This window comes from Lampris incognitus, chromosome 12, assembly GCF_029633865.1.
Source record: "Lampris incognitus isolate fLamInc1 chromosome 12, fLamInc1.hap2, whole genome shotgun sequence".
In the NCBI taxonomy this organism is placed as follows: domain Eukaryota; kingdom Metazoa; phylum Chordata; class Actinopteri; order Lampriformes; family Lampridae; genus Lampris; species Lampris incognitus.
This window is the reverse complement of record NC_079222.1, coordinates 23,597,340-23,618,040: the sequence shown is the minus strand read 5'-3', so window position 1 is coordinate 23,618,040 and position 20,701 is coordinate 23,597,340. Positions and strand designations below refer to the sequence as shown.

Sequence of the window (20,701 nt, the reverse complement as noted above, 5' to 3'; positions counted from 1 at the left end):
CTGTGTGTGTGTGTGTGTGTGTGTGTGTGTGTGTGTGTGTGTGTGTGTGTGTGTGTGTGTGTGTCTGTGTGTGTCTGTGTGTGTGTCTGTGTGTGTCTGTGTGTGTCTGTGTGTGTGTCTGTGTGTCTGTGTGTGTGTGTGTGTGTGTGTGTGTGTGTGTGTTTTCTCCCTCCCGAGTTGTCTCTCGGTCTTGATAATGCGTTACAGTGAATGCCTTTCTGTGTGTCTGTGTGTGTCTGTGTGTGTCTCGGTCCATGTGTGTCTGCATCTCGTCTGTGGGAAATGCGAAGCTTGTGAGTGCCAGAGCTTTATCTTAAATCCTGCGCCCCGTGCTAGCCAAACCCATAAAGACAACCTTCGAACATAAACCATTGCATTCTACTGTCAAGGCGTTAGCCAGCTATAGTACAACAAATCCTCCGCTGGTCTCGAGCCAGCGCCTCAGATAGCACATCAGATAACCATGATAACTGCTGAATAACTAGAGAACCAACCACACCATTTCTTGTTGTCCTTATGGATTATAATTTATATCGAATGGTTGAGGGCGTCCGGGTAGCGTAGCGGTCTATTCCGCTGCCTACCAACACGGGGATCGCCGGTTCGAATCCCCGTGTTACCTCCGGCTTGGTCGGGCATCCCTACAGACACGACTGGCAGTGACTGCGGGTGGGAAGCCGGATGTGGGTATGCGTCCTGATCGCAGGTGAAAAGAAGCGGCTGGCGACTCCACATGTGTTGGAGGAGGCATGTGGTAGTCTGCAGCCCCCCCCCCCCCCCGGATCGGCAGAGGGGGTGGAGCAGCGACCAGGACGGCTCGGAAGAGTGAGGTAAATGGTAAATGGACTGCATTTTTATATAGTGCTTTTCTAGTCTACCAACCACTCAAAGCACTTTTTTACAATTGTAATTGGCCAATTGGGTCATTACAATTGGGGTAATTTGCCAAGTGCAATTGGGGAGAAAAAGGGGGAGGGAAAGAAAAAATGTTATGGTTTCTTTTTAAGAAATCATTCACTTTTTTGGGGGGGGGGGATTTTTCCCCCTGTTTTCTCCCAAATTGTACTTGGCCAGTTACCCCACTCTCCCGGACCATCCCGGTAGCTGCTCCACCCCCTCTGCCGAGCCGGGGAGGGCTGCAGACTACCACATGCCTCCTCCGATACATGTGGAGTCGCCAGCCGCTGCTTTTCACCTGGCAGTGAGGAGTTTCACAAGGGGGACGTAGCGCGTGGGGGGATCACGCTATTCCACCCAGTTCCCCCTCCCCCCCGCACAGGCGCCCTGACCGACCAGAGGAGGCGCTAGTGCAGCGACCAGAACACATACCCACATCCGGCTTCCCACCTGCAGTCACGGCCAGTTGTGTCTGTATGGACACCCAACCAAGCCGGTGGTAACACAGGGATTCAAACCGGCGACCCTCGTGTTAGAAGGCAACGGAATAGACTGCTACGCTACCCGGATGCCTATAGATAATAAAGTTTGCCCAATGACACTGTGGAACACATTCAAATATTAAGACGCATTTATATAAACATACAGGCATGTGTACACGCACACACACACACACACACACACACACACACACACACACACACACACACACACACACACACACACACACCACAGATAGATTGTGTGTTATGAATGTGTGTGTGTGTGTGGTGAGCAGCAGGACAGGCGTGGTCCAGTTGGCCTTACCCTGTGTTTGCAGGTTGTAAGAGTGTGCGCTCTCACAGCCAGGTAGCACACATGCACATGAGACACACGCTGTTGTGAGATGATGCACCGGTCTAAGAGCAGGAAGAAAAAGAAAACACGGAAAAAAAGATGGAGAATGAGCGAGAGATTAAACCATGATGAATGTGTGAGGTGGGTGAGAGCCACGAGGACGGAAAGATCAGAAAGAGGGGAAAGTTTCTGCTGTAAAAAGAAGTAAAAACGAGAGGCAAAAGTGATGGAATAACAAAAGATAGACTTGTTTGAAACACCCCCGAAACACGAAGAGATGCAAAAAAGAAAGAAAGAATGGAGTCTGAAATGGAGAGCGAGCGAGGGATGAGTCATGAGGCCAGCGTATCAGAGGAGAGAGAGTGCAAACATGATAGTGAGACATGTGGATGGTTCTCATTTGTCTCCCCGGCTGATGAGATAAACCCACTAAGTCTTTTTTTCCTCCCAAAATATCTTTTTCTCCTCATTCTGCCTCTCATATCCCAGGATAATATCTTTCAAACACATAATATCTTTAAAACACATACTAATTACACAACAGTGTGTGTTTAAAATGTGTGTGTTTCCGTGGGTGGGTGTGTATGTGTGTTTTGAAGTCTGGACCTGTGTGTGTGTGTGTGTGTGTGTGTGTGTGTGTGTGTGTGTGTGTGTGTGTGTGTGTGTGTGTGTGTGAGAGAGACAATGCAGACCTGCTGCCTCCTTTGAAGATGGATAATGTTGGACAAATGATGACAGTGTCTTGTTTCACAAGACCTTAAGCCTTTACCACACACACACACAAACACACACACACACACACACACGGACAAGTGTGCATGCAAGCAAACACACACGTACACACTTGTACAAACACAGATATTTTCATGAGGTGCAGGTCCAGGGTCCAGATCTGGTAAGACCCGGGGTTTATAACAGAACACGGGCCTATAGTACGAGTACTGAGAAGCTGCAACATTGTAGCAAACTTCACATTATGTGTAACAAGAGCAGAGTGGGACAAAATCAAAGAACAGAACTGAGATGAAAGAGAACGTCTAGTAGTATGTACTGTGACTAAATATACACACCACTTCGTGTTAGGGAGTGTTCTCACTCATAACGAGTAATATCGGGTGCACCTCTAGCTAATCCCTCCTTCCTGTACGGCCACAGCCATGAGCTAAAGCACCAGAATACTAGTAAAAAAGTTAAAAAAAGGAAAAGAGCAGAAAGTATAAACTCTTTTATTATTTTAAATCCATTAATAAATCTTTCTTCTCAATGACCTCACCCTGCACGGAGTATTTTCAGGGCACGTCTTCACATTTTTTTCCCCATTTCTACTATTTATGCTACGGAAAACACAACTAACTGTTGTGATCCATTGATTACCCAGCACCGAGAAACACTCTGCAGGAAGTTTTCAAATGACACACAGTATTTTTTATGCAATCACATGTGGCTGACAACTGTGAACAAACACACACACGCACACACACACACAGCATTGCCCTTTAACGAATAACACTCAGATGTATGCCGATTTTGTCATGTGTTTATGTGGTTAGTTTCCCCGTCCCACATTTAACAGTCTCCACCATGAATAAGCATTACATGCGGTTCCCGTCGAACCCTCAGGCAGCAACGGTGACCTTTAGCTGAGCTAAACAAAGCACAATCAATTAACCTCCTAGCAATTAGCTGCTGAACAGGAAGACATCATTGACCTGCTGAGCAGTATTTTTGCTGCACTGCTGTCTGAATGTGTCACTGTTTTGTGGCAACAACATTCTGTTTCACACACGAGTTTATTCTTATTTGTGCTTATTCTCTAAGGGGAAGCTAAGCGGGGCCACAAAAGGCCAGAACTGACTCAGAATTATTAGTTTTTTAATTTCAAAAAAATTCAAAAAGTTAGGTTTTGCTAGGAGAAATTTGGCCACAACTTTTTTTTTTGAATACATTTTCCGCAAGAAATGACTCAAAGGCAAGTTGGCAGACATTTGCCTACAGTTTTAGGTGATACACTGGAGGACATTTGGGGTATTGTAGTGAGTAGACACTGCCACGTTGCCCAGAGTTATTCGTTATCAGCGATGTAAGGGGGGGGGGGATTCCCAAGTTTACAGATTGCCGAGTCACCCACTTAACAATTGAACGCTTTTACACGTCGTCCCAGAAATAGCTGCAGCCGAGGTGTTCTCAGCTGTAGTTCCTCCTGTGAAGTTGTTTGCCGTTCCCCTTTTAATATTTAGCAGTGTGTGGGCCGACTGTACATGAAGTCCAAAAGACATAAAGTTAAACGCAGTTTCCTGAGACGCTTTGCCTGCTATTTCTTCCTGATTGGGTATTACTTCCAGACTTTACGTTGATCTAGATAAGTGTTTTCTGGATGTTACGTAGTATCGTTCATATTTTTTCTTCTTACACTGTAAAAAATAATCTGCTGGTTTAATTTTAAAAAAGTAAGGCGAGCTATTGCAAGCCCTTTTCTGAGTAATCTGACCTAGAATGATCAATGATCACTTCTCCATAACATGGGGCTACCTAAGAGCCACAGTGAAGACACACAACTCCCATGAATGTGTGTGTATATACGTGTGTCTGTGTGTGTACACAAATCCGATGAATGTGTGTGTGTGTGTGTGTGTGTGTGTGTGTGTGTGTGTGTGTGTGTGTGTGTGTGTGTGTGTGTGTGTGCGTTCATAAAATAAAACATGAATGTGCGCACACACACACACACACGTTAATAAAATAAAACATGAATGTGTGTGTGTGTGTACACAAATCCAATGAATGTGTGCGTGTGTGTGTGCGTGCATGTGTGCGTGTACATGTATGTGTACACATTCATGGTAGGTATGTGTCTTTACTGTGGCTCTTAGGTAGCCCCACGTTATGGAGAAGTGATCATTGCTCATTCTAGCTGAGATTACTCCGAAAGGGCTCGTAATAGGTCGCCATACTTTTTTAAAACCAGCAGATTATTTTTTACAGTGTAGGTTAAATCTCAAGCATACACCATATTCTGTCTTTTGCATATACGTAGCATCCTAGAAATTTCTCCCTTCCCGTCTCAACTATGTTTTTTTTTCTTCTTTCTTTCTGTAAGGCGGTTTGTGACGTGGTTTGTTCCCACAGCAATGTTTTCCTCGCCGGACTCGGGAGTTTTCGGATGACAACCCCTAAATCCGAGGGACTTTTCTCAGCGGCCCTTCGCCTGCTGCTGTTGCTTATCTGCAGGCGCTAAGCAGCGAAGACCGCGAGCTCCTGAAATCTTTACTCCGCAATTCCTCAAACTTTGACCAGGAGTCGCGGTCTTTTATCTCCTTCTTTCACAGAAGGGCTTTGTTTTGTTGTGCTGCAGAGCTTAATAGATGAATGATGGAAGAATAGAGGGAAAGAAAGAACGGGGAAGAGGGAAAAGAGGTGAGGAGGAGGGTTGTGAAAATTGCCGTTGGCCGCCACCCAGGGCCCAGTCTTTGTGGTAATGGAGGGTTAGAAGCAACATTATTGCTCCCAGATGCCGTGCGGCTTCTCCACAGCCCTTTGATGCGCGGCCCGAGTCACCAGGACTTTTCTGTCAGACTCCACCGACACACACACACACACACGCACACACACACACACACACACACACACACACACACACACACACACACACACACACACACACACACACACACTGAGACATGCAGCCCTTGAAAAAAACATGCCTGTTGTAAACAATTGTTTGGGGCTCATCCGCCGGACTACTTGGTTGGTTTGAAATGTGTTAACAGCACACGGTTTGTGCGACTCCGGATGTAAACGTGTGCAAGTGTCAGTGTGTTTGCACACAGATGTGTGTTGGTACGTGGTCACATTTTCGTTTCTACACCTATGTACACAAGCTTGTGTGTACGTGTGTGTGTGTGTGTGTGTGTGTGAGAGAGAGAGAGAGAGAGAGAGAGAGAGAGAGAGAGAGAGAGAGAGAGAGAGAGAGAGAGAGAGAGAGAGAGAGAGAGAGAGAGAGAGAGAGAGAGAGAGAGAGAGAGAGAGAGAGAGAGAGAGAGAGAGAGAGAGAGAGAGAGAGAGAGCGGCAGAGAGGGAGTACGAGGCTCTCGTCTGGACCGTTCAAGAGAGGTCCATTTGAAGTATGTTTATGAATTCAGAAGTGAACTTCCTCTGGTCCCGACTTTCATAATGAGCCCGCTATTACTCACAAGCAAAACAAAACCATGGAAAGTACTCCACTCACACTGCCGTCCAAACTATGCTGTTTGGACTGGATGGGATGGGCACTGGATGGGACGAGAAGTTCCCTGTGTGTGTGTGTGTGTGCGTGTGTGTGTGTGTGTGTGTGTGTGTGTGTGTGTGTGTGTGTGAGTGTGTGTGTGTGTCCACATGTGAGTGCACATGTGTCAAGAGCGTATGTTTTGAAAGCCGATTAGCACAGTGGGCTTTTACAGAAAACATCTTAAATCATTTGCCATTGCTTAAAAATTAAGTCAAATGAGCGGAGTGCCTATGGCTGCCTTTTTTATGTATATATTTTCATTTTTCTGTATGTTGTAGAATAAATGTGCTTGTCTGTATGTATGGGTGTGTGTGTTTGTGTGTGTGTGTGTGTGTGTGTGTGTCTCACATGTATGTCCTTAGTCTGGCTGTGATGCCTTCATGCGAACATATTGAGAAGTACTCAGTACCTCTCGACCCAGACCTCCCAACAATCTCTCTCGCTCTCTCGCTCTCTGTCTCTCTCTCGCTCTCTCGCTCTCTCATTCTCTCCCACCCTCTCTCCCTCTCTCTCTCTCACTCCATTTCTCTCCCTCTTGCTCTCTCTCACTCCATTTCTCTCTCTTGCTCTCTCTCACTCCATTTCTCTCGCTCTCTGTCTCTCTCTGTCTCTCTGTCTCTCTCTGTCTCTGTCTTTCTCTCTATCTCACACACGCTCATCCTACTTTAGGCGGGAGAGAGAGAGTCTGATACTGCTTCTTGACTGCAGGGACTGGCTAAAGGAGCTGAAGACACAGACGATGGTATTCCCTTCACAGCATTTGACAATAATGCGTGTGCAAAGACACAGACACACACTCACAACAGCGACGAGTTTCTCACTGAAATGTTTTGGATCGACTTAAGCTGAGAGCGAGTGGATAGGAAGAAGCGAGGTAGACGGGTTTGAGGAACAAGGTACACCTCCGTTGGCGTCCTCTGATCCTTACTGTAAAGGCCGTGTGTGGGTATGTGTGAACACCGGTCTGGACGGCGATGCAGTTCTCATCAGTTCTCACTCTCGTCTCCAGGTTTTTATCTGACCTCTGTGAGGTTCCTCTCACTCTCCTGTATCACCGTTTAGTCTTCTCCTCCAACATCCACCCTCTGTACTCTCGCCCTTTGTGGTCTGTCACTCCTCGTTGTCGTCATCTTAACTCGGTTGTTTCTCCGTGTTGTAAACTGAACTTTGGGTCTCTTGAAACCCAGTCTTACTTTCTCCACATCTCGCACATGCTCGTTCCATCTTGCCTCCCTTTCCTCCCTTCCCTTTCTCTCTTCTTTACACCCCCCCCCCCTTTCTTGGCTTGATTTACGGGCCAGAGGATAGGAAAATGTATGAATCAGTCAAAGGTTGCTTACTCCCAAGGAGAGAGCGAGAGGGAAGGAAGGAGGGAGGGAGATGGCAAATGTGAGAGAAAAAGATGTGTAGAAGGAATAGGGGGGGGCAGACAGAAAAAAACAGCGAAAAAAAATAATAGAGGTTTAAGGGGAGGGAGAAGAAGAAAGAGAGAAGTGATGGGGAGATATTTGCCCTCACCACTGCCATAAATGATGATGTCAGCACTTGGTAGTTTGGAACAACAGCTCGTTTGGTCTTTTTTTTACAGTGGACACCTGGGTGTGTTGGCACCGCCAAGTGTGTGTGTGTGTGTGTGTGTGTGTGTGTGTGTGTGTGTGTGTGTGTGTGTGTGTGTGTGTGTGTGTGTGCGTGTGTGTGTGCGTGTGTGTGTGCGTGTGCCCACATGTGTTTTTACATACATTCAGGGGATACGACCATTTGACCATGCAGGTCATAAATCCTGTGATGAAGGAGATTGGTCACATCCCCCTTCCCACATGCACGCTGGGTTGGGCAGGGCAGGCTAGCGGTTAGCTAGCCATATGGTTTTCAGGGTAGTTAAAGGCTAGGCTTAAAGGTACTGCTTGCAGCCAAAGGCAAGCGTGTGTTTGTATTTGTGTCTTGTCTGTGTGCCTGTCTGTCTGTCTGTCTGTCTGTCTGTCTGTCTGTCTGTCTGTCTGTCTGTGGGACGGTGTGTCCATGTTTGCGCTACAGCCTGGTGGCATATGCGAGTCAAACCCTTTGCCCAGCTTTGAGCGTTTATACAGTGGGTTGCTTAATTCATAAATAGCTACATGTCTGGATGTCATATGCTCAGTAGAAATTTACAAGTACAAGAGCTTTCTACACTGGAATGTGGTTCCTCTCCCTCCCCTTCGCTCTCTCTCTCTCTCTCTCTCTCTCTCTCTCTCTCTCTCTCTCTCTCTCTCTCTCTCTCTCTCTCTCTCTCTCTCTCTCTCTCTCTCTCTCTCTCTCTCTCGTCCTCTATGTCCTCCCTCTGATTTTCCTTCTCTCTCTTTTCATGTATGTTTCTCATTTGTTGCTCTCCTTTCTCTTCTGCTCTGCCCCGCCGTAATCAAAACCACAAACTCGAGAACTTCAGAACTTCCCTCTCTTCATTTTTCTCTGCCATTAAATCCTTTACTCCGTACATGCGTTCGCTCTCTCCAAGTTTCTCGGGTTTTTTACCCCCGCTTGCCTATTTTCTTTCATTCTTAGTTGGATCGTAGTTTTTTTTTTTGTCTTTTAGTGTGTGAAAGTTCACATTTCATCCATTAAATTTTCATGCAAATTTTGAATTTCACCAAACAATATGAATCTTGTGCTCTGTGTAAAGTAGTAAGTTGATTGTGTAGGCAGTTTACTTTGGTCTAAAATTGGTCGGCCTTCTAAGCTAGTATGGCTGCCCCTCTCTCTCTCTCTCTCTCCCTCTCTCTCTCTCTCCGATTGATTTGTCCATCACTCGTACGCTTTTATCCTCCTCCTCAGGTCAGAAAGATATCTGACATACGTATAGAGGCTCTATCTGTTTGTCTCATTATTCAGAAAAATGTCTTTCTCACACTGGTTGCCTCATATGTGATCAATCGGTCTGTCTGTCGCCCCCTGCAGGAGAAGGAGAAGAAGTACATGCTGCAGGTTGATAATTTGAAACTGAGAGATGTGGAGAAAGGCTTTATGTCCAGCAAGCATATCTTTGCTCTCTTCAACACCGAGCAGAGGTGACACACATTCACACACATTTGCAACCACGCGTGTAAATATAAACATATTAAATAAATAAAGGCTTGCATGTACGCGATTACAATACCATGATGGACACAGTCTGACGTTGGAGTTGAAGTTATACTGTAGTTTTCACTATGTTGAAGTAGCTAGACATGTTGGAGGGGAGGAAAAGAATAATAGGTAGAAATATAAGGAAGAAAATAAGTGAATTTAACAATACAGCTTAATAGCATAATAACAAGTGGTGGCAGGCATACTTAATGTTTTGCTGTGTGTATCTACAGGAATGTGTACAAGGACTATCGTCAGCTGGAGTTGGCATGTGAGAATCAGGAGGATATTGATGGATGGAAAGCCTCCTTCCTCAGGGCTGGAGTTTATCCTGAACGAGTGACGGTAATATGTCTCCATCATCTATGTCTGTCTATCTATCTATCTATCTATCTATCTATCTATCTATCTATCTATCTATCTATCTATCTATCTATCTATCTATCTATCTATCTATCTATCTATCTATCTATCTATCTATCTATCTATCTATCTATCTATCTATCTATCTATCTATAATGTTTTTTTTTATATATATATATATATATATATATATATATATATATATATATATATATATATATATATGTTGCTCATTACTTCTGCCCTTTCACAATGTCTTTTGTCTTCCATTGCTTTTGGGCCTTGTAGGAGAAGGAAGGCAAGGTATGTGTGTTTGTCTTGGCCTCCGACATACTTCCTCACCATCGTTCATTCGCGTGTCATGGGGGCCTCCCACCCAAATAACTGATTATTTGGCTGGTCCTCTTTATTTAGATGGCATCATTCTTCAGCAGTGGCTTACTCTTTGCTCTGACAGGGATAACAAATACTCCGGCCACAGTCGCTCCCTTATCTCGGCTTTCTCAGCTGGCTCGTTAATTGGAGTGAATGTTTTTTATTGTTTGCAGACCAGAAAATGTAATGTTTCTCATTATCGAGCAGAGCAATTACATCAATATTTGTACTGTCCTCAATACTGTGTACTGTAAAGCAAGTATTTCTCATTGTAGAATTCCCCTAATCCTCTTTGTTTTATGGTGGCACATTATCTCATCTTTGGCAGTTCTCTTTTTTGCTGTGTTACTTTCTTAGGCAAACCCTCATAACTTTGAATTTCTCTCTTCCATTTGCATATCTACCCCATGCCAACTAAATTATTCTTTCCAGAGTGACGGTGGGGATGAGAATGGCTCAGACAACTTTATGCACAGCATGGACCCTCAGCTGGAGCGGCAGGTGGAGACCATCCGGAACCTGGTGGACTCCTACATGGCCATCGTCAACAAGACCGTTCGCGACCTGATGCCAAAGACCATCATGCATCTCATGATCAACAATGTTAGTCATCGGATTGTAAATCCTTATTGTTTGCTCAACATCAGTGGTTTGGCTGCAAAATAGACCAGGGACCCTTTTCTAATATGTCCCCATTTAACAAGTGGTGAGACTAAATTTACTCAGATTAGGCTGGAAAATAACCCTCTTCGCCATTGTGGTGAACAGGGAGCTGAGCCGGAAGGCAAAGCTCTCAATTTACCAGTCAATCTTCATTCCAACCCTCACCTATGAGCTTTGGGTAGTGACCGAAAGGGTGAGATAGCGGATCCAAGTGGCTGAAATGAGTTTCCTCCATAGGGTGTCTGGGCTCAGCCTTAGAGATAGGGTGAGGAGCTCGGACATCCGGAGGGAACTCGCAGTAGAGCCACTGCTCCTTCGCGTCAAAAGGAGCTAGTTGAGGTGGTTCGGGCATCTGATTTGGATGCCTCCTGGGCGCCTTGCTTTGGAGGTTTTCCAGGCATGTCTAACTGGGAGGAGAACCCAGGGTAGACCCAGAACTTGCTGGAGGGACTACATGTCCAATCTGGCCTGGGAACGCCTTGGGATCCCCCAGGAGGAGCTGGGGGCCGTTGCTGGGGAGAGGGACGTCTGGAGTGCCCTACTTAGCTTGTGGCCACCGTGACCCAACCCTGGAGAAGCAGCTGATGATGAGATGAGAGATGAGGCTGGAAAATATTTTCCAAACTAATAAAACCTTGAATTTTCCAGTCATATTCATATACACTCACCGGCCACTTTATTAGGCACACCTGTCCAACTGCTCGTTAACGCAAATTTCTAATCAGCCAATCACATGGCAGCAACTCAATGCATTTAGGCATGTAGACATGGTCAAGACGATCTGCTGCAGTTCAAACCGAGTATCAGAATGGGGGAGAAAGGTGATTTAAGTGACTTTGAACGTGGCATGGTTGTTGGTGCCAGACGCGCTGGTCTGAATATTTCAGAAACTGCTGATCTACTGGGATTTTCACGCACAACCATCTCTCGGGTTTACAGAGAATGGTCCGAAAAAGAGAAAATATCCAGTGAGCGGCAGTTCTGTGGGCGAAAATGCCTTGTTGATGCCAGAGGTCAGAGGAGAATGGCCAGACTGGTTCGAGCTGATAGAAAGGCAACAGTAACTCAAATAACCACTCATTACAACTGAGGTATGCAGAAGAGCATCTCTGAACGCACAACACGTCGAACCTTGAGGCAGATGGGCTACAGCAGCAGAAGACCACACTGGGTGCCACTCCTGTCAGCTAAGAACAGGAAACTGAGGCTACAATTCGCACAGGCTCACCAAAATTGGACAATAGAAGATTGGAAAAACGTTGCCTGGTCTGATGAGTCTCGATTTCTGCTGCGACATTCGGATGGTAGGGTCAGAATTTGGCGTCAACAACATGAAAGCATGGATCCATCCTGCCTTGTATCAACGGTTCAGGCTGGTGGTGGTGGTGCAATGGTGTAGGGGATATTTTCTTGGCACACTTTGGGTCCCTTAGTACCAATTGAGCATCGTGTCGACGCCACAGCCTACCTGAGTATTGTTGCTGACCATGTCCATCCCTTTATGACCACAGTGTTCCCATCTTCTGATGGCTACTTCCAGCAGGATAACGCGCCATGTCATAAAGCTCGAATCATCTCAGACTGGTTTCTTGAACATGACAGTGAGTTCACTGTACTCAAATGGCCTCCACAGTCACCAGATCTCAATCCAATAGAGCACCTTTGGGATGTGGTGGACCGGGAGATTCGCATCATGGATGTGCAGCCGACAAATCTGCAGCAACTGCGTGATGCTATCATGTCAATATGGACCAAACTCTCTGAGGAATGTTTCCAGTACCTTGTTGAACCTATGCCACTAAGGATTAAGGCAGTTCTGAAGGCAAAAGGGGGTCCAACCCGGTACTAGCAAGGTGTACCTAATAAAGTGGCCAGTGAGTGTAGATTGGCATGCCTTCCAAAAGTATTAAAGGGAAAAAAAACACATTATACGTGGTTTTTCGTGCTGAGAGACTCTTTCTCATGCCTCCATTCTTTGTCTCTATGTCTCCAACATCTCTCGATCTCTCTGTCTTTCTTTCGTCCCAGACTAAGGAGTTCATTAATGCTGAACTGCTTGCCCAGCTGTATTCATGTGGTGACCAGAACACACTGATGGAGGAGTCCCAAGAACAGGCCCACCACCGTGATGAAATGCTGCGGATGTATCATGCCCTTCGGGAGGCCCTTGGCATCATAGGTGACATCAGCACCTCCACCATTACTACCGCTATGCCGCCACCTGTGGATGACTCTTGGCTGCAGGTGCAGCGGAGCGGCTCTGGGGGAAGGTAAGGACTGTAGAAATGAATGGATTGCTAGTAAAATAATTAGAAGGTGTATGGAGAAACTGCTGGACGCAGGTAGAGAGAGGTAGTTCCTGTGATGCATAATGATCAAAATAATGCATGGATGGATGGATGGATGGATGGATGGACAAAGGTGTTTGGAGGTATGGCAGGATAGTGACTTTTTAGGGACAATCAGGGAGAGGTCATGGATGAATGCCATAATGGTTAAATGAGTGAACTTGAAATGAAGATATGATGGATTGATTTAAAAATGTGTGAAGTGGGGATTAGCACTGTCTTCTCACAGTAAGAGGATCCACATCGGTGTGGAGTTTGCATAGTCTTGCTGTGTTGGCATGGGTTTCCTCCCACAGTCCAAATACATGCATGCAGACTCTAGCCCCGACTAGAGTCTGCATGCAACTCTGAATTGGATGAAGCAGGTATAGGTAATGGATGGATGGATGGAAATGGTTGTACAGGCACCTGCTGTATATGGTCCGAAGATATGTCAAGTCTGCTGGAGCTAAGAGATGCAGGTATACCATAGGCATACTTTCACAAGAAGAAAAGTCAACAAGATAATAATGAAGTAAATGGTGAACAAGCACACTAAAGTGATTCTAACTTTTGGGTTTACAAGCTCACAGATGTTTATTTCTTATTCCATTCAATTTTTTAATCTTATTTTCCCCTGCCTTGGTCCTCTTTCCATCCTTTCCCCTCCAGGTCTCCAGCCACCAGTCCAACTCCAAATAGGAGAGCTCCACCCGGTCCCCCAGCCCGCCCAGGATCTCGTGGACCACCCCCTGGACCTCCTCCAGCAGGGGGTCCCCCAGTTCCTTCTCGTCCAGGGGCATCCCCAGACCCCCACAGTGGACCTCCACCCACTGTGCCCTCTCGCCCTAATCGGGCTCCCCCCAGTGTGCCCAGGTAAGTGCAAACCTGAGAGGTCTACCAATTTCAAAGCCAGCTATGGACAATATTGGATATTCTAATAGGTTCAAAAGGGATGTTAACAAAAACCAGGTCTTAAAGGAGATGAATTATGATACTAAACTGTCCAAGCTGAAGTGTGAATGCTCTCTGCCACTAAGGGGGATGTGAAGACACCTGGATGTGGGGATAAAGGAGGTAAATGAAAGTGTTGAGAGCTGTTGATGTGATAGATAGATAGATAGATAGATAGATAGATAGATAGATAGATAGATAGATAGATAGATAGATAGATAGATAGATAGATAGATAGATAGATAGATAGATAGATAGATAGATAGATAGATAGATAGATAGATAGATAGATAGATAGATAGATAGATAGATAGATAGATAGATAGATAGATAGATAGATAGATAGATAGATAGATAGATAGATAGATAGATTCATAGAGATCCTTGAATAGATGGATGGATAGATGACAATTTGTTTCCATAATCACTGAAATAATTCAGCAAGGTTGAAAAACATAAAGGGTAATCATTCGTCCAACTGTAGCAGAAGTCCAACTTCTGCGACAAAAAAAGTCAACTTTGAACGATCATATTAGCCTGTCGGAGACTGTAATAAATTTTTCGGTAAGGTCCAATAAACCTTCACGCATGCACCCACTCTCACCTCCTATCACTGCTGCTAAACACACATTCTCCACTCATCACTATATAAACACTAATTAACTCCAAAGCACAACTCACTTTCCTGCTGTTGTCGCTGCACCTCAACCCTTCAGTTCACTGGCCTCATTTTAGTGGTTAAAGACCTCTGTATGCTTTAAGCTGCTACGAGGAGTTTTTGGATTTTTGTCGACTTTGCGCACTCTCTTGGACAAAAGTGGTAGTGTTGCACGGCAGAACGGCTTCATTTCGCATGAGCATTGTCTCTTCTCGCAAATATCTACATCCACCCTCTGGTAGCTCGTACAAGAGAAGAGTGAGGGCTATAGTGATGTTTGGAAAAGCAGGTGTTCACAAGATATGCAGGAGCAAGCCGATGTATTTCTAATTGTGGCTACGTGTACCATCTGCGGGCCATGAATCATTTTGCAAGATTTAATGGGAGACAAATCGAGACAAGTAGTTGGAATTAATTTTTTTTACTACTTTTATTGATCCCAGTGGGGAAAATTTCATGCTCTGCATTTAACCCGTCCTAGCTGGGTAGCTAGGAGCAGTGGGCAGCCGCCGTGCAGAGCCCGGGGACCAACTCCAGTTCGTCTCGCCATGCCTCGGTCAGGGGCACAGACAGGGGTATTAACCCTAATATGCATGTCTTTATGATGGTGGGGGAAACCGGAGCATCCGGAGAAAACCCACCGCAGACACAGGGAGAACATGCAAACTCCACACAGAGGATGACCTGGGATGACCCCCAAGGTTGGACAACCCCGGGGTTCGAACCCAGGACTTCCTTGCTGTGAGGCGACAGCACTAACCACTGGGCCACCGTGCAATATCCAATCTTCTCGTGGTCACAGTTGAATATGTCAGTCATATTAGCTGCAGCGAAATTAAACTCAGACTGATAAACAATCAATGAAAAACTCCTCATAGCAGCTTTCAGTCAGTAGATGAATTCTGTGAGAGGTCCCAAACAGCGAGGCTTTTCTCTGTGAAGTATCCTCCCTTTCCCTTCTCCATTTATCTGCCTCTCGCACCTCTGACGTTTGCTTTGTGTTCGTCTGTGGTCATAAGCTAGCTTATTTGATTACCTGTCAAGGTAGAAGCTCGCCTTTTTACCGTAAGAGACACACACGTTGCTGGGCGAGGCTTTCACTTACAAATGTACCCTCAAATATTCTAATCTTTGTGTTTTGGCCGGACATCAACCGAGAACCGGCCTACGAACCCGTCAGATAACTTCCGGGACTCTTGATTGGTTTTAAGTGAAAGCTCAGCACCTGTGACGTGGGTCTTTCCCTGCACTGTAACCTGTCTCTTTGTTTGCACTCCTCTCCTCTTCTTCTCCTCCTCTTCCTCCTCATTCCTCTCCCTTACTACACCTCTATCCCACCTATGACTATGGTTCCTCTTTCAGAATCACTATCACTGACCAGTGAGGATTAACGTTTCTGGTACGTTTGGTACTAATCACCATCATCACCATCACCTCCCTTCTGCTAGTTACCCCAGAGGGCATTTGTTCCCTGCATGTACATTCCTCTCGCTCACTTTCTTTTCTTTTCTTGGAGTAGGCTACTGCCTTAGTAGAGCACCACATGGGCAATAAAATCATCTGATTTCACAGGGTGTGTTTGTGTCGCCTGCTGGCAAACCTCGCTAGCGAGGAAGCCGAGGAGAAGAAGTTTGTGTCAGCAAATCAGCTAATTTTGATTTTGCCTTTTGAAGTAGCCGTAAGCTTTTGTTTTAATGAAGAGGTATTGAGATGCCGGACAGTTAGAGCGCATACCACATGGTTGCAACTGTTCGAATCTAGCCGGCAACCTTTGCTTCATGTCTTACCGCTCTCTCTCTCTATCTCTTTCTCTCTCTCTCTAACTCGCTCTCTCTCCCTCTGACTCTCTCTCTCTCTGACTCTCTTTCTCTCCCTCTGACTCCCTCTCTCTCCCTCTGACTCTCTCTCTCTCTGACTCTCTCTCTCTCTCTCTCTCTCTGACTCTCTCTCTCTCTATCTCTTTCTCTCTCTCTCTAACTCGCTCTCTCTCCCTCTGACTCTCTCTCTCTCTGACTCTCTTTCTCTCCCTCTGACTCCCTCTCTCTCCCTCTGACTCTCTCTCTCTCTGACTCTCTCTCTCTCTCTCTCTCTCTGACTCTCTTTCTCTCCCGCGGACTCTCTCGTTGACTCTCTCTCTCTCCCTCTGACTCTCTCTCTCTCTCCAGTGACGCCAGCAGCCATAATCCTGTACGCACCCCTGTACGCACAGCGCGCTATTAGCCAGTGACGTTAACACCAATCATCGGCCTTCAAATGGATTTGCGTCAAACGGCGTGAGTGGCTTAGGGTAACGTTAGTGAGTGGACACAACCAAACATGCATCTCAAGCACATTATTCAATAAAAGAGAATCCAAAGACAGGATCTGCTGCTGTCACAATTTTATTCTCAAGATATAATGTTAAAAAAAAGAAGAACAACAAAATCATGAAAAAAAAGTACGCACAGTGCGTACAGGATTATGGCTGCAGGTGCCGCTGTCCCTCTTTGACTCTTTCTCTCCCCTCTGATTCGCTCTCCCTCTGACTCTCTTTCTCTGACTCTCTCTCCCTCTGACTCTTTCTCTCCCTCTGACTCTCTCTCTCTCACTCTTTCTCTCCCTCTGACACTCTCTCTGTCTCTGACTTGCTCTCGCTCTCTCTGACTTTCTACCTTTGACTCTCTCTGACTCTCTCTCCCTCTGACACTCTCTCTCCCTCTGATTCTCCCTTTCTCCCTCTGACTCTCTCTCTCTCTCTGACTCTTTCTCTCCCTCTGACACTCTCTCTCCCTCTGACTCTCTCTCTGACTCTCTCTCTCTCTGACTCTCTCTCTCCCTCTGACACTCTCTCTGTCTCTGACTTGCTCTCGCTCTCTCTGACTTTCTACCTTTGACTCTCTCTGACTCTCTCTCCCTCTGAGTCGCTCTCTCCCTCTGACACTCTCTCTCCCTCTGACTCTCCCTCTCCCCCTCTGACTCTCTCTCTCTCTCTGACTCTTTCTCTCCCTCTGACACTCTCTCTCTCTCTGACTCTTTCTCTCCCTCTGACACTCTCTCTCTCTCTGACTCTTTCTCTCCCTCTGACACTCTCTCTCCCTCTGACTCTTTCTCTCCCTCTGACACTCTCTCTCCCTCTGACACTCTCTCTCCCTCTGACTCTTTCTCTCCCTCTGACACTCTCTCTCCCTCTGACTCTTTCTCTCCCTCTGACACTCTCTCTCCCTCTGACTCTCTCTCTGACTCTCTCTCCCTCTGACACTCTCTCTCCCTGTGACTCTTTCTCTCCCTCTGACATTTTCTCTCCCTCTGACACTCTCTCTCCCTCTGACTCTCTCTCTGACTCTCTCTCCCTCTGACACTCTCTCTCCCTCTGACTCTCTCTCTGACTCTCTCTCCCTCTGACTCTCTCTCTGACTCTCTCTCCCTCTGACACTCTCTCTGTCTCTGACTCGCTCGCTCTTCCTCTGACTCTCTCTCCCTCTGACTGTCTCTCTCTGACTATCTATCTCTCCCTCTGACACTCTCTCTCCCTCTGACTCTCTCTCTCTCTCTCTCTCCCCATTTCCTGTCTGCCTCTACTATCACTATCCAATAAAGGCATAAAAATAGAGGTATGACACGTCGTAAAAAAGAGGTAAATAACAGGTCTGCTTATTGTTCTCTCTCACTCTCTCTCTCTCTCTCTCTCTTACACACACACACACACACACACACACACACACACACACACACACACACACACACACACACACACACACACACACACACACACACACACACACACACACACACACACACTACAGCAGTAAGAATTGAAAAGACTGCAATCCAAAGTTCAAAAGCTGTGAGTTTTGTGATGGTGTTGTTTGTATTTCCCATCACATCCCAGCCATCTCTAGTTTCTCTGAGTGTGAGTGTGTGGTGTGTACGTATGCAGGACCTTCAGTCAGCTAGTTCAGTACACTCCCGTATTAATTTCATGTGTGTTAAAGCTCTTCTCCCTAACTACCACCAAATATTTAGGAAGGCTATGTACCATAGTCACTGACTCGAGGAATTATAATGACACATCCTGCTAAATTAAGCAAGCTACTCATATGCAGCATTTAGTGTGATTTTGATACGTCATTTAGAAGGGAGTCATCATAATGTTCTTAACTGGTTTAAGTTGTGTAATCTCAGTGCTAGTATTAAAGTCGTGTTAAATATGAGACGAGAAAATATGACATGTTTATAGGGGGTGTCCGGGTAGCGTAGCGGTCTATTCCGTTGCCTACCAACACAGGGATCGCCGGTTCGAATCCCCGTGTTACTTCCGGCTTGATCGGGTGTCCCCACAGACACAATTGGCCGTGTCTGCGGGTGGGAAGCCGGATGTGGGTATGTGTTCTGGTCGCTGCACTAGTGCCTCCTCCGGTTGGTCGGGGCGCCTGTACGGGGGGAATAGCTTGATCCTCCCACGCGCTACACCCCCCTGGTGAAACTCCTCACTGTAAGGTGAAAATAAGCGGCTGGTGACTCCACGTGTATCGAAGGAGGCATGTGGTAGTCCGCAGTCCTCCTCGGATCGGCAGAGGGGGTGGAGCAGTGACCGGGATGGCTCGGAAGAGTGAGGTAATTGGTCAAGTGCGATCGGGGAGAAAAAAAAAGGGGGGGGGAATAAAGTAAAAAAAATAAAATAAGAATATGTTTTGCCTTGTCTAAGAAAGCAGCTCCTTCAAAAATCCCTAATCCTAACCTATCCCCTCCCTCTCTTGTGTCTCCCCTCTGTATTCCTATCCTTGTCTGTCTGTCTGTCTGTCTGTCTGTCTGTCTGTGTGACCTTTGTGTGATTTTTTTTTTTTACCTTGGCAGTCGGAGACCCCCGCCTTCTCCAACCCACTAGACCTCTGAGTCACTCTTTCCTTCCTACGTTAACACCCGTCCAACCACACCTCCGGATGAGAGGTCACCGACCACAGCGCTACCTACCTACCGTTCTCTACCCCCTCACACCTCAGCTGATTCCTTCCTCTTGTTCTTTTTACTTCTCCTCTACTAGAAGCCACGTCTCTCCCTCGATCCTCCTGTCAGCCCCCCCCCTCCCCACACACACACACACACACACACACACACCCCTTTGCCTTCACACAGACTCAGATGAAAACATTTACACTGACATTTGCATGGATGGCGTACATGCACTGTACCCCTACAATATGAATAACGAAATGTATAGACAAATTACTGATAGGAGACACAAATAAGAGCGTATCACACACACACACACACACACACACACACACACACACACACACACACACACACACACACACACACACACACACACACACACGTTTGATATATGTGCATAGTGTTAAGCCTGGGTGAATGCATACATATAGTATGAATACATATTGGTCATAAAATACCGAATTACAAATTTTATCCTGCTATTTAAATGGGTATTCCTGGCTGCAGACTCTGTTATTTGATCTCGAATCAGCCTTTCTTTCACGTTTTATTTTGGCTTTTATCATAAGTAATGTTGGCCCATTTTTCTGTATGCCGATTTGTTCATCATCATTATCATCATCATCATCATCATCATCATAAGAGAGACGATGCATTATCTACCCAAGCTACATTTGGCCCTATGAGATAACGGCATCTTCGTAAGACTCTTGTGTTGCTAAAATAATCTCCTTACTGTATTAAGAGTCATCATGGTCCCCAAAATCATAGGTGAGGGCATGTGTTTACACACTTTAGTCTTATGACTCACAGGATCTGGATCTGGATCTGACCCTCGCTTAAAACTAGAGACCTACAGAACAACATCTGTGCTGCATGAATTTGTGCAGTATATAAATCCAGCAGCTTGTCATCTCTGTGATTTTGGGGTTTTTGTTCTCTCTTCTTTGACTTTTTCATATCTCCTGTGTTTCTTTTGTGTTGCAACAGCCGACCAAACAAAGGCGGGCCCTCTCGCCCAGAGAGCCCTGTGCCGCCTCTTGACTCTTAGAAGACCACCTTGCCCCCTTCTCTGTAAAAGTCTTCCTTCAACCTCTTTTCTTCCAAAACGTCATCCCTGTTTTCCACCGCTGCCCGCACTCTCCCATGTATTATAAACCACTAACCGCCTCCTCATCACTCACCCAACTCGCCACTGCTCCACGAGAAGGAGAAGAGCTTGAATGCAAGGAGAGCGTGAGAGGACACCTGCAAACTCTCCTCTCTTTTAATCATCTTGAGAGACGGGGGGAGGGCATCCTTCAATCTCTCTCCCCTCCTCTCCTCTGCCTTGCA

The 20,701-nt window shown here is 46.1% G+C and overlaps 1 protein-coding gene across 3 annotated transcripts in view; it reads left to right on the top strand.

Annotated features, from left to right (window-relative positions):
* dnm1a (dynamin 1a) overlaps positions 1–20,417 on the top strand; it is an 86,864-nt gene extending 66,447 nt beyond the window's left edge. For 2 of the 3 annotated variants that reach the window (XM_056291146.1, XM_056291145.1), the window contains exons 16-22: positions 8,927–9,036; positions 9,328–9,439; positions 9,746–9,760; positions 10,265–10,435; positions 12,524–12,765; positions 13,495–13,698; positions 19,268–19,321. In XM_056291146.1, the coding sequence (XP_056147121.1) occupies positions 8,927–9,036; positions 9,328–9,439; positions 9,746–9,760; positions 10,265–10,435; positions 12,524–12,765; positions 13,495–13,698; positions 19,268–19,298 (885 nt within the window). In that variant the 3' untranslated portion in view covers positions 19,299–19,321. Of the gene's footprint in view, positions 1–8,926; positions 9,037–9,327; positions 9,440–9,745; positions 9,761–10,264; positions 10,436–12,523; positions 12,766–13,494; positions 13,699–19,267; positions 19,322–20,356 lie in introns of those variants that run through there. The other variant, XM_056291143.1, reaches the window with a different exon arrangement.
* Positions 20,418–20,701: the final 284 nt, after the last annotated feature.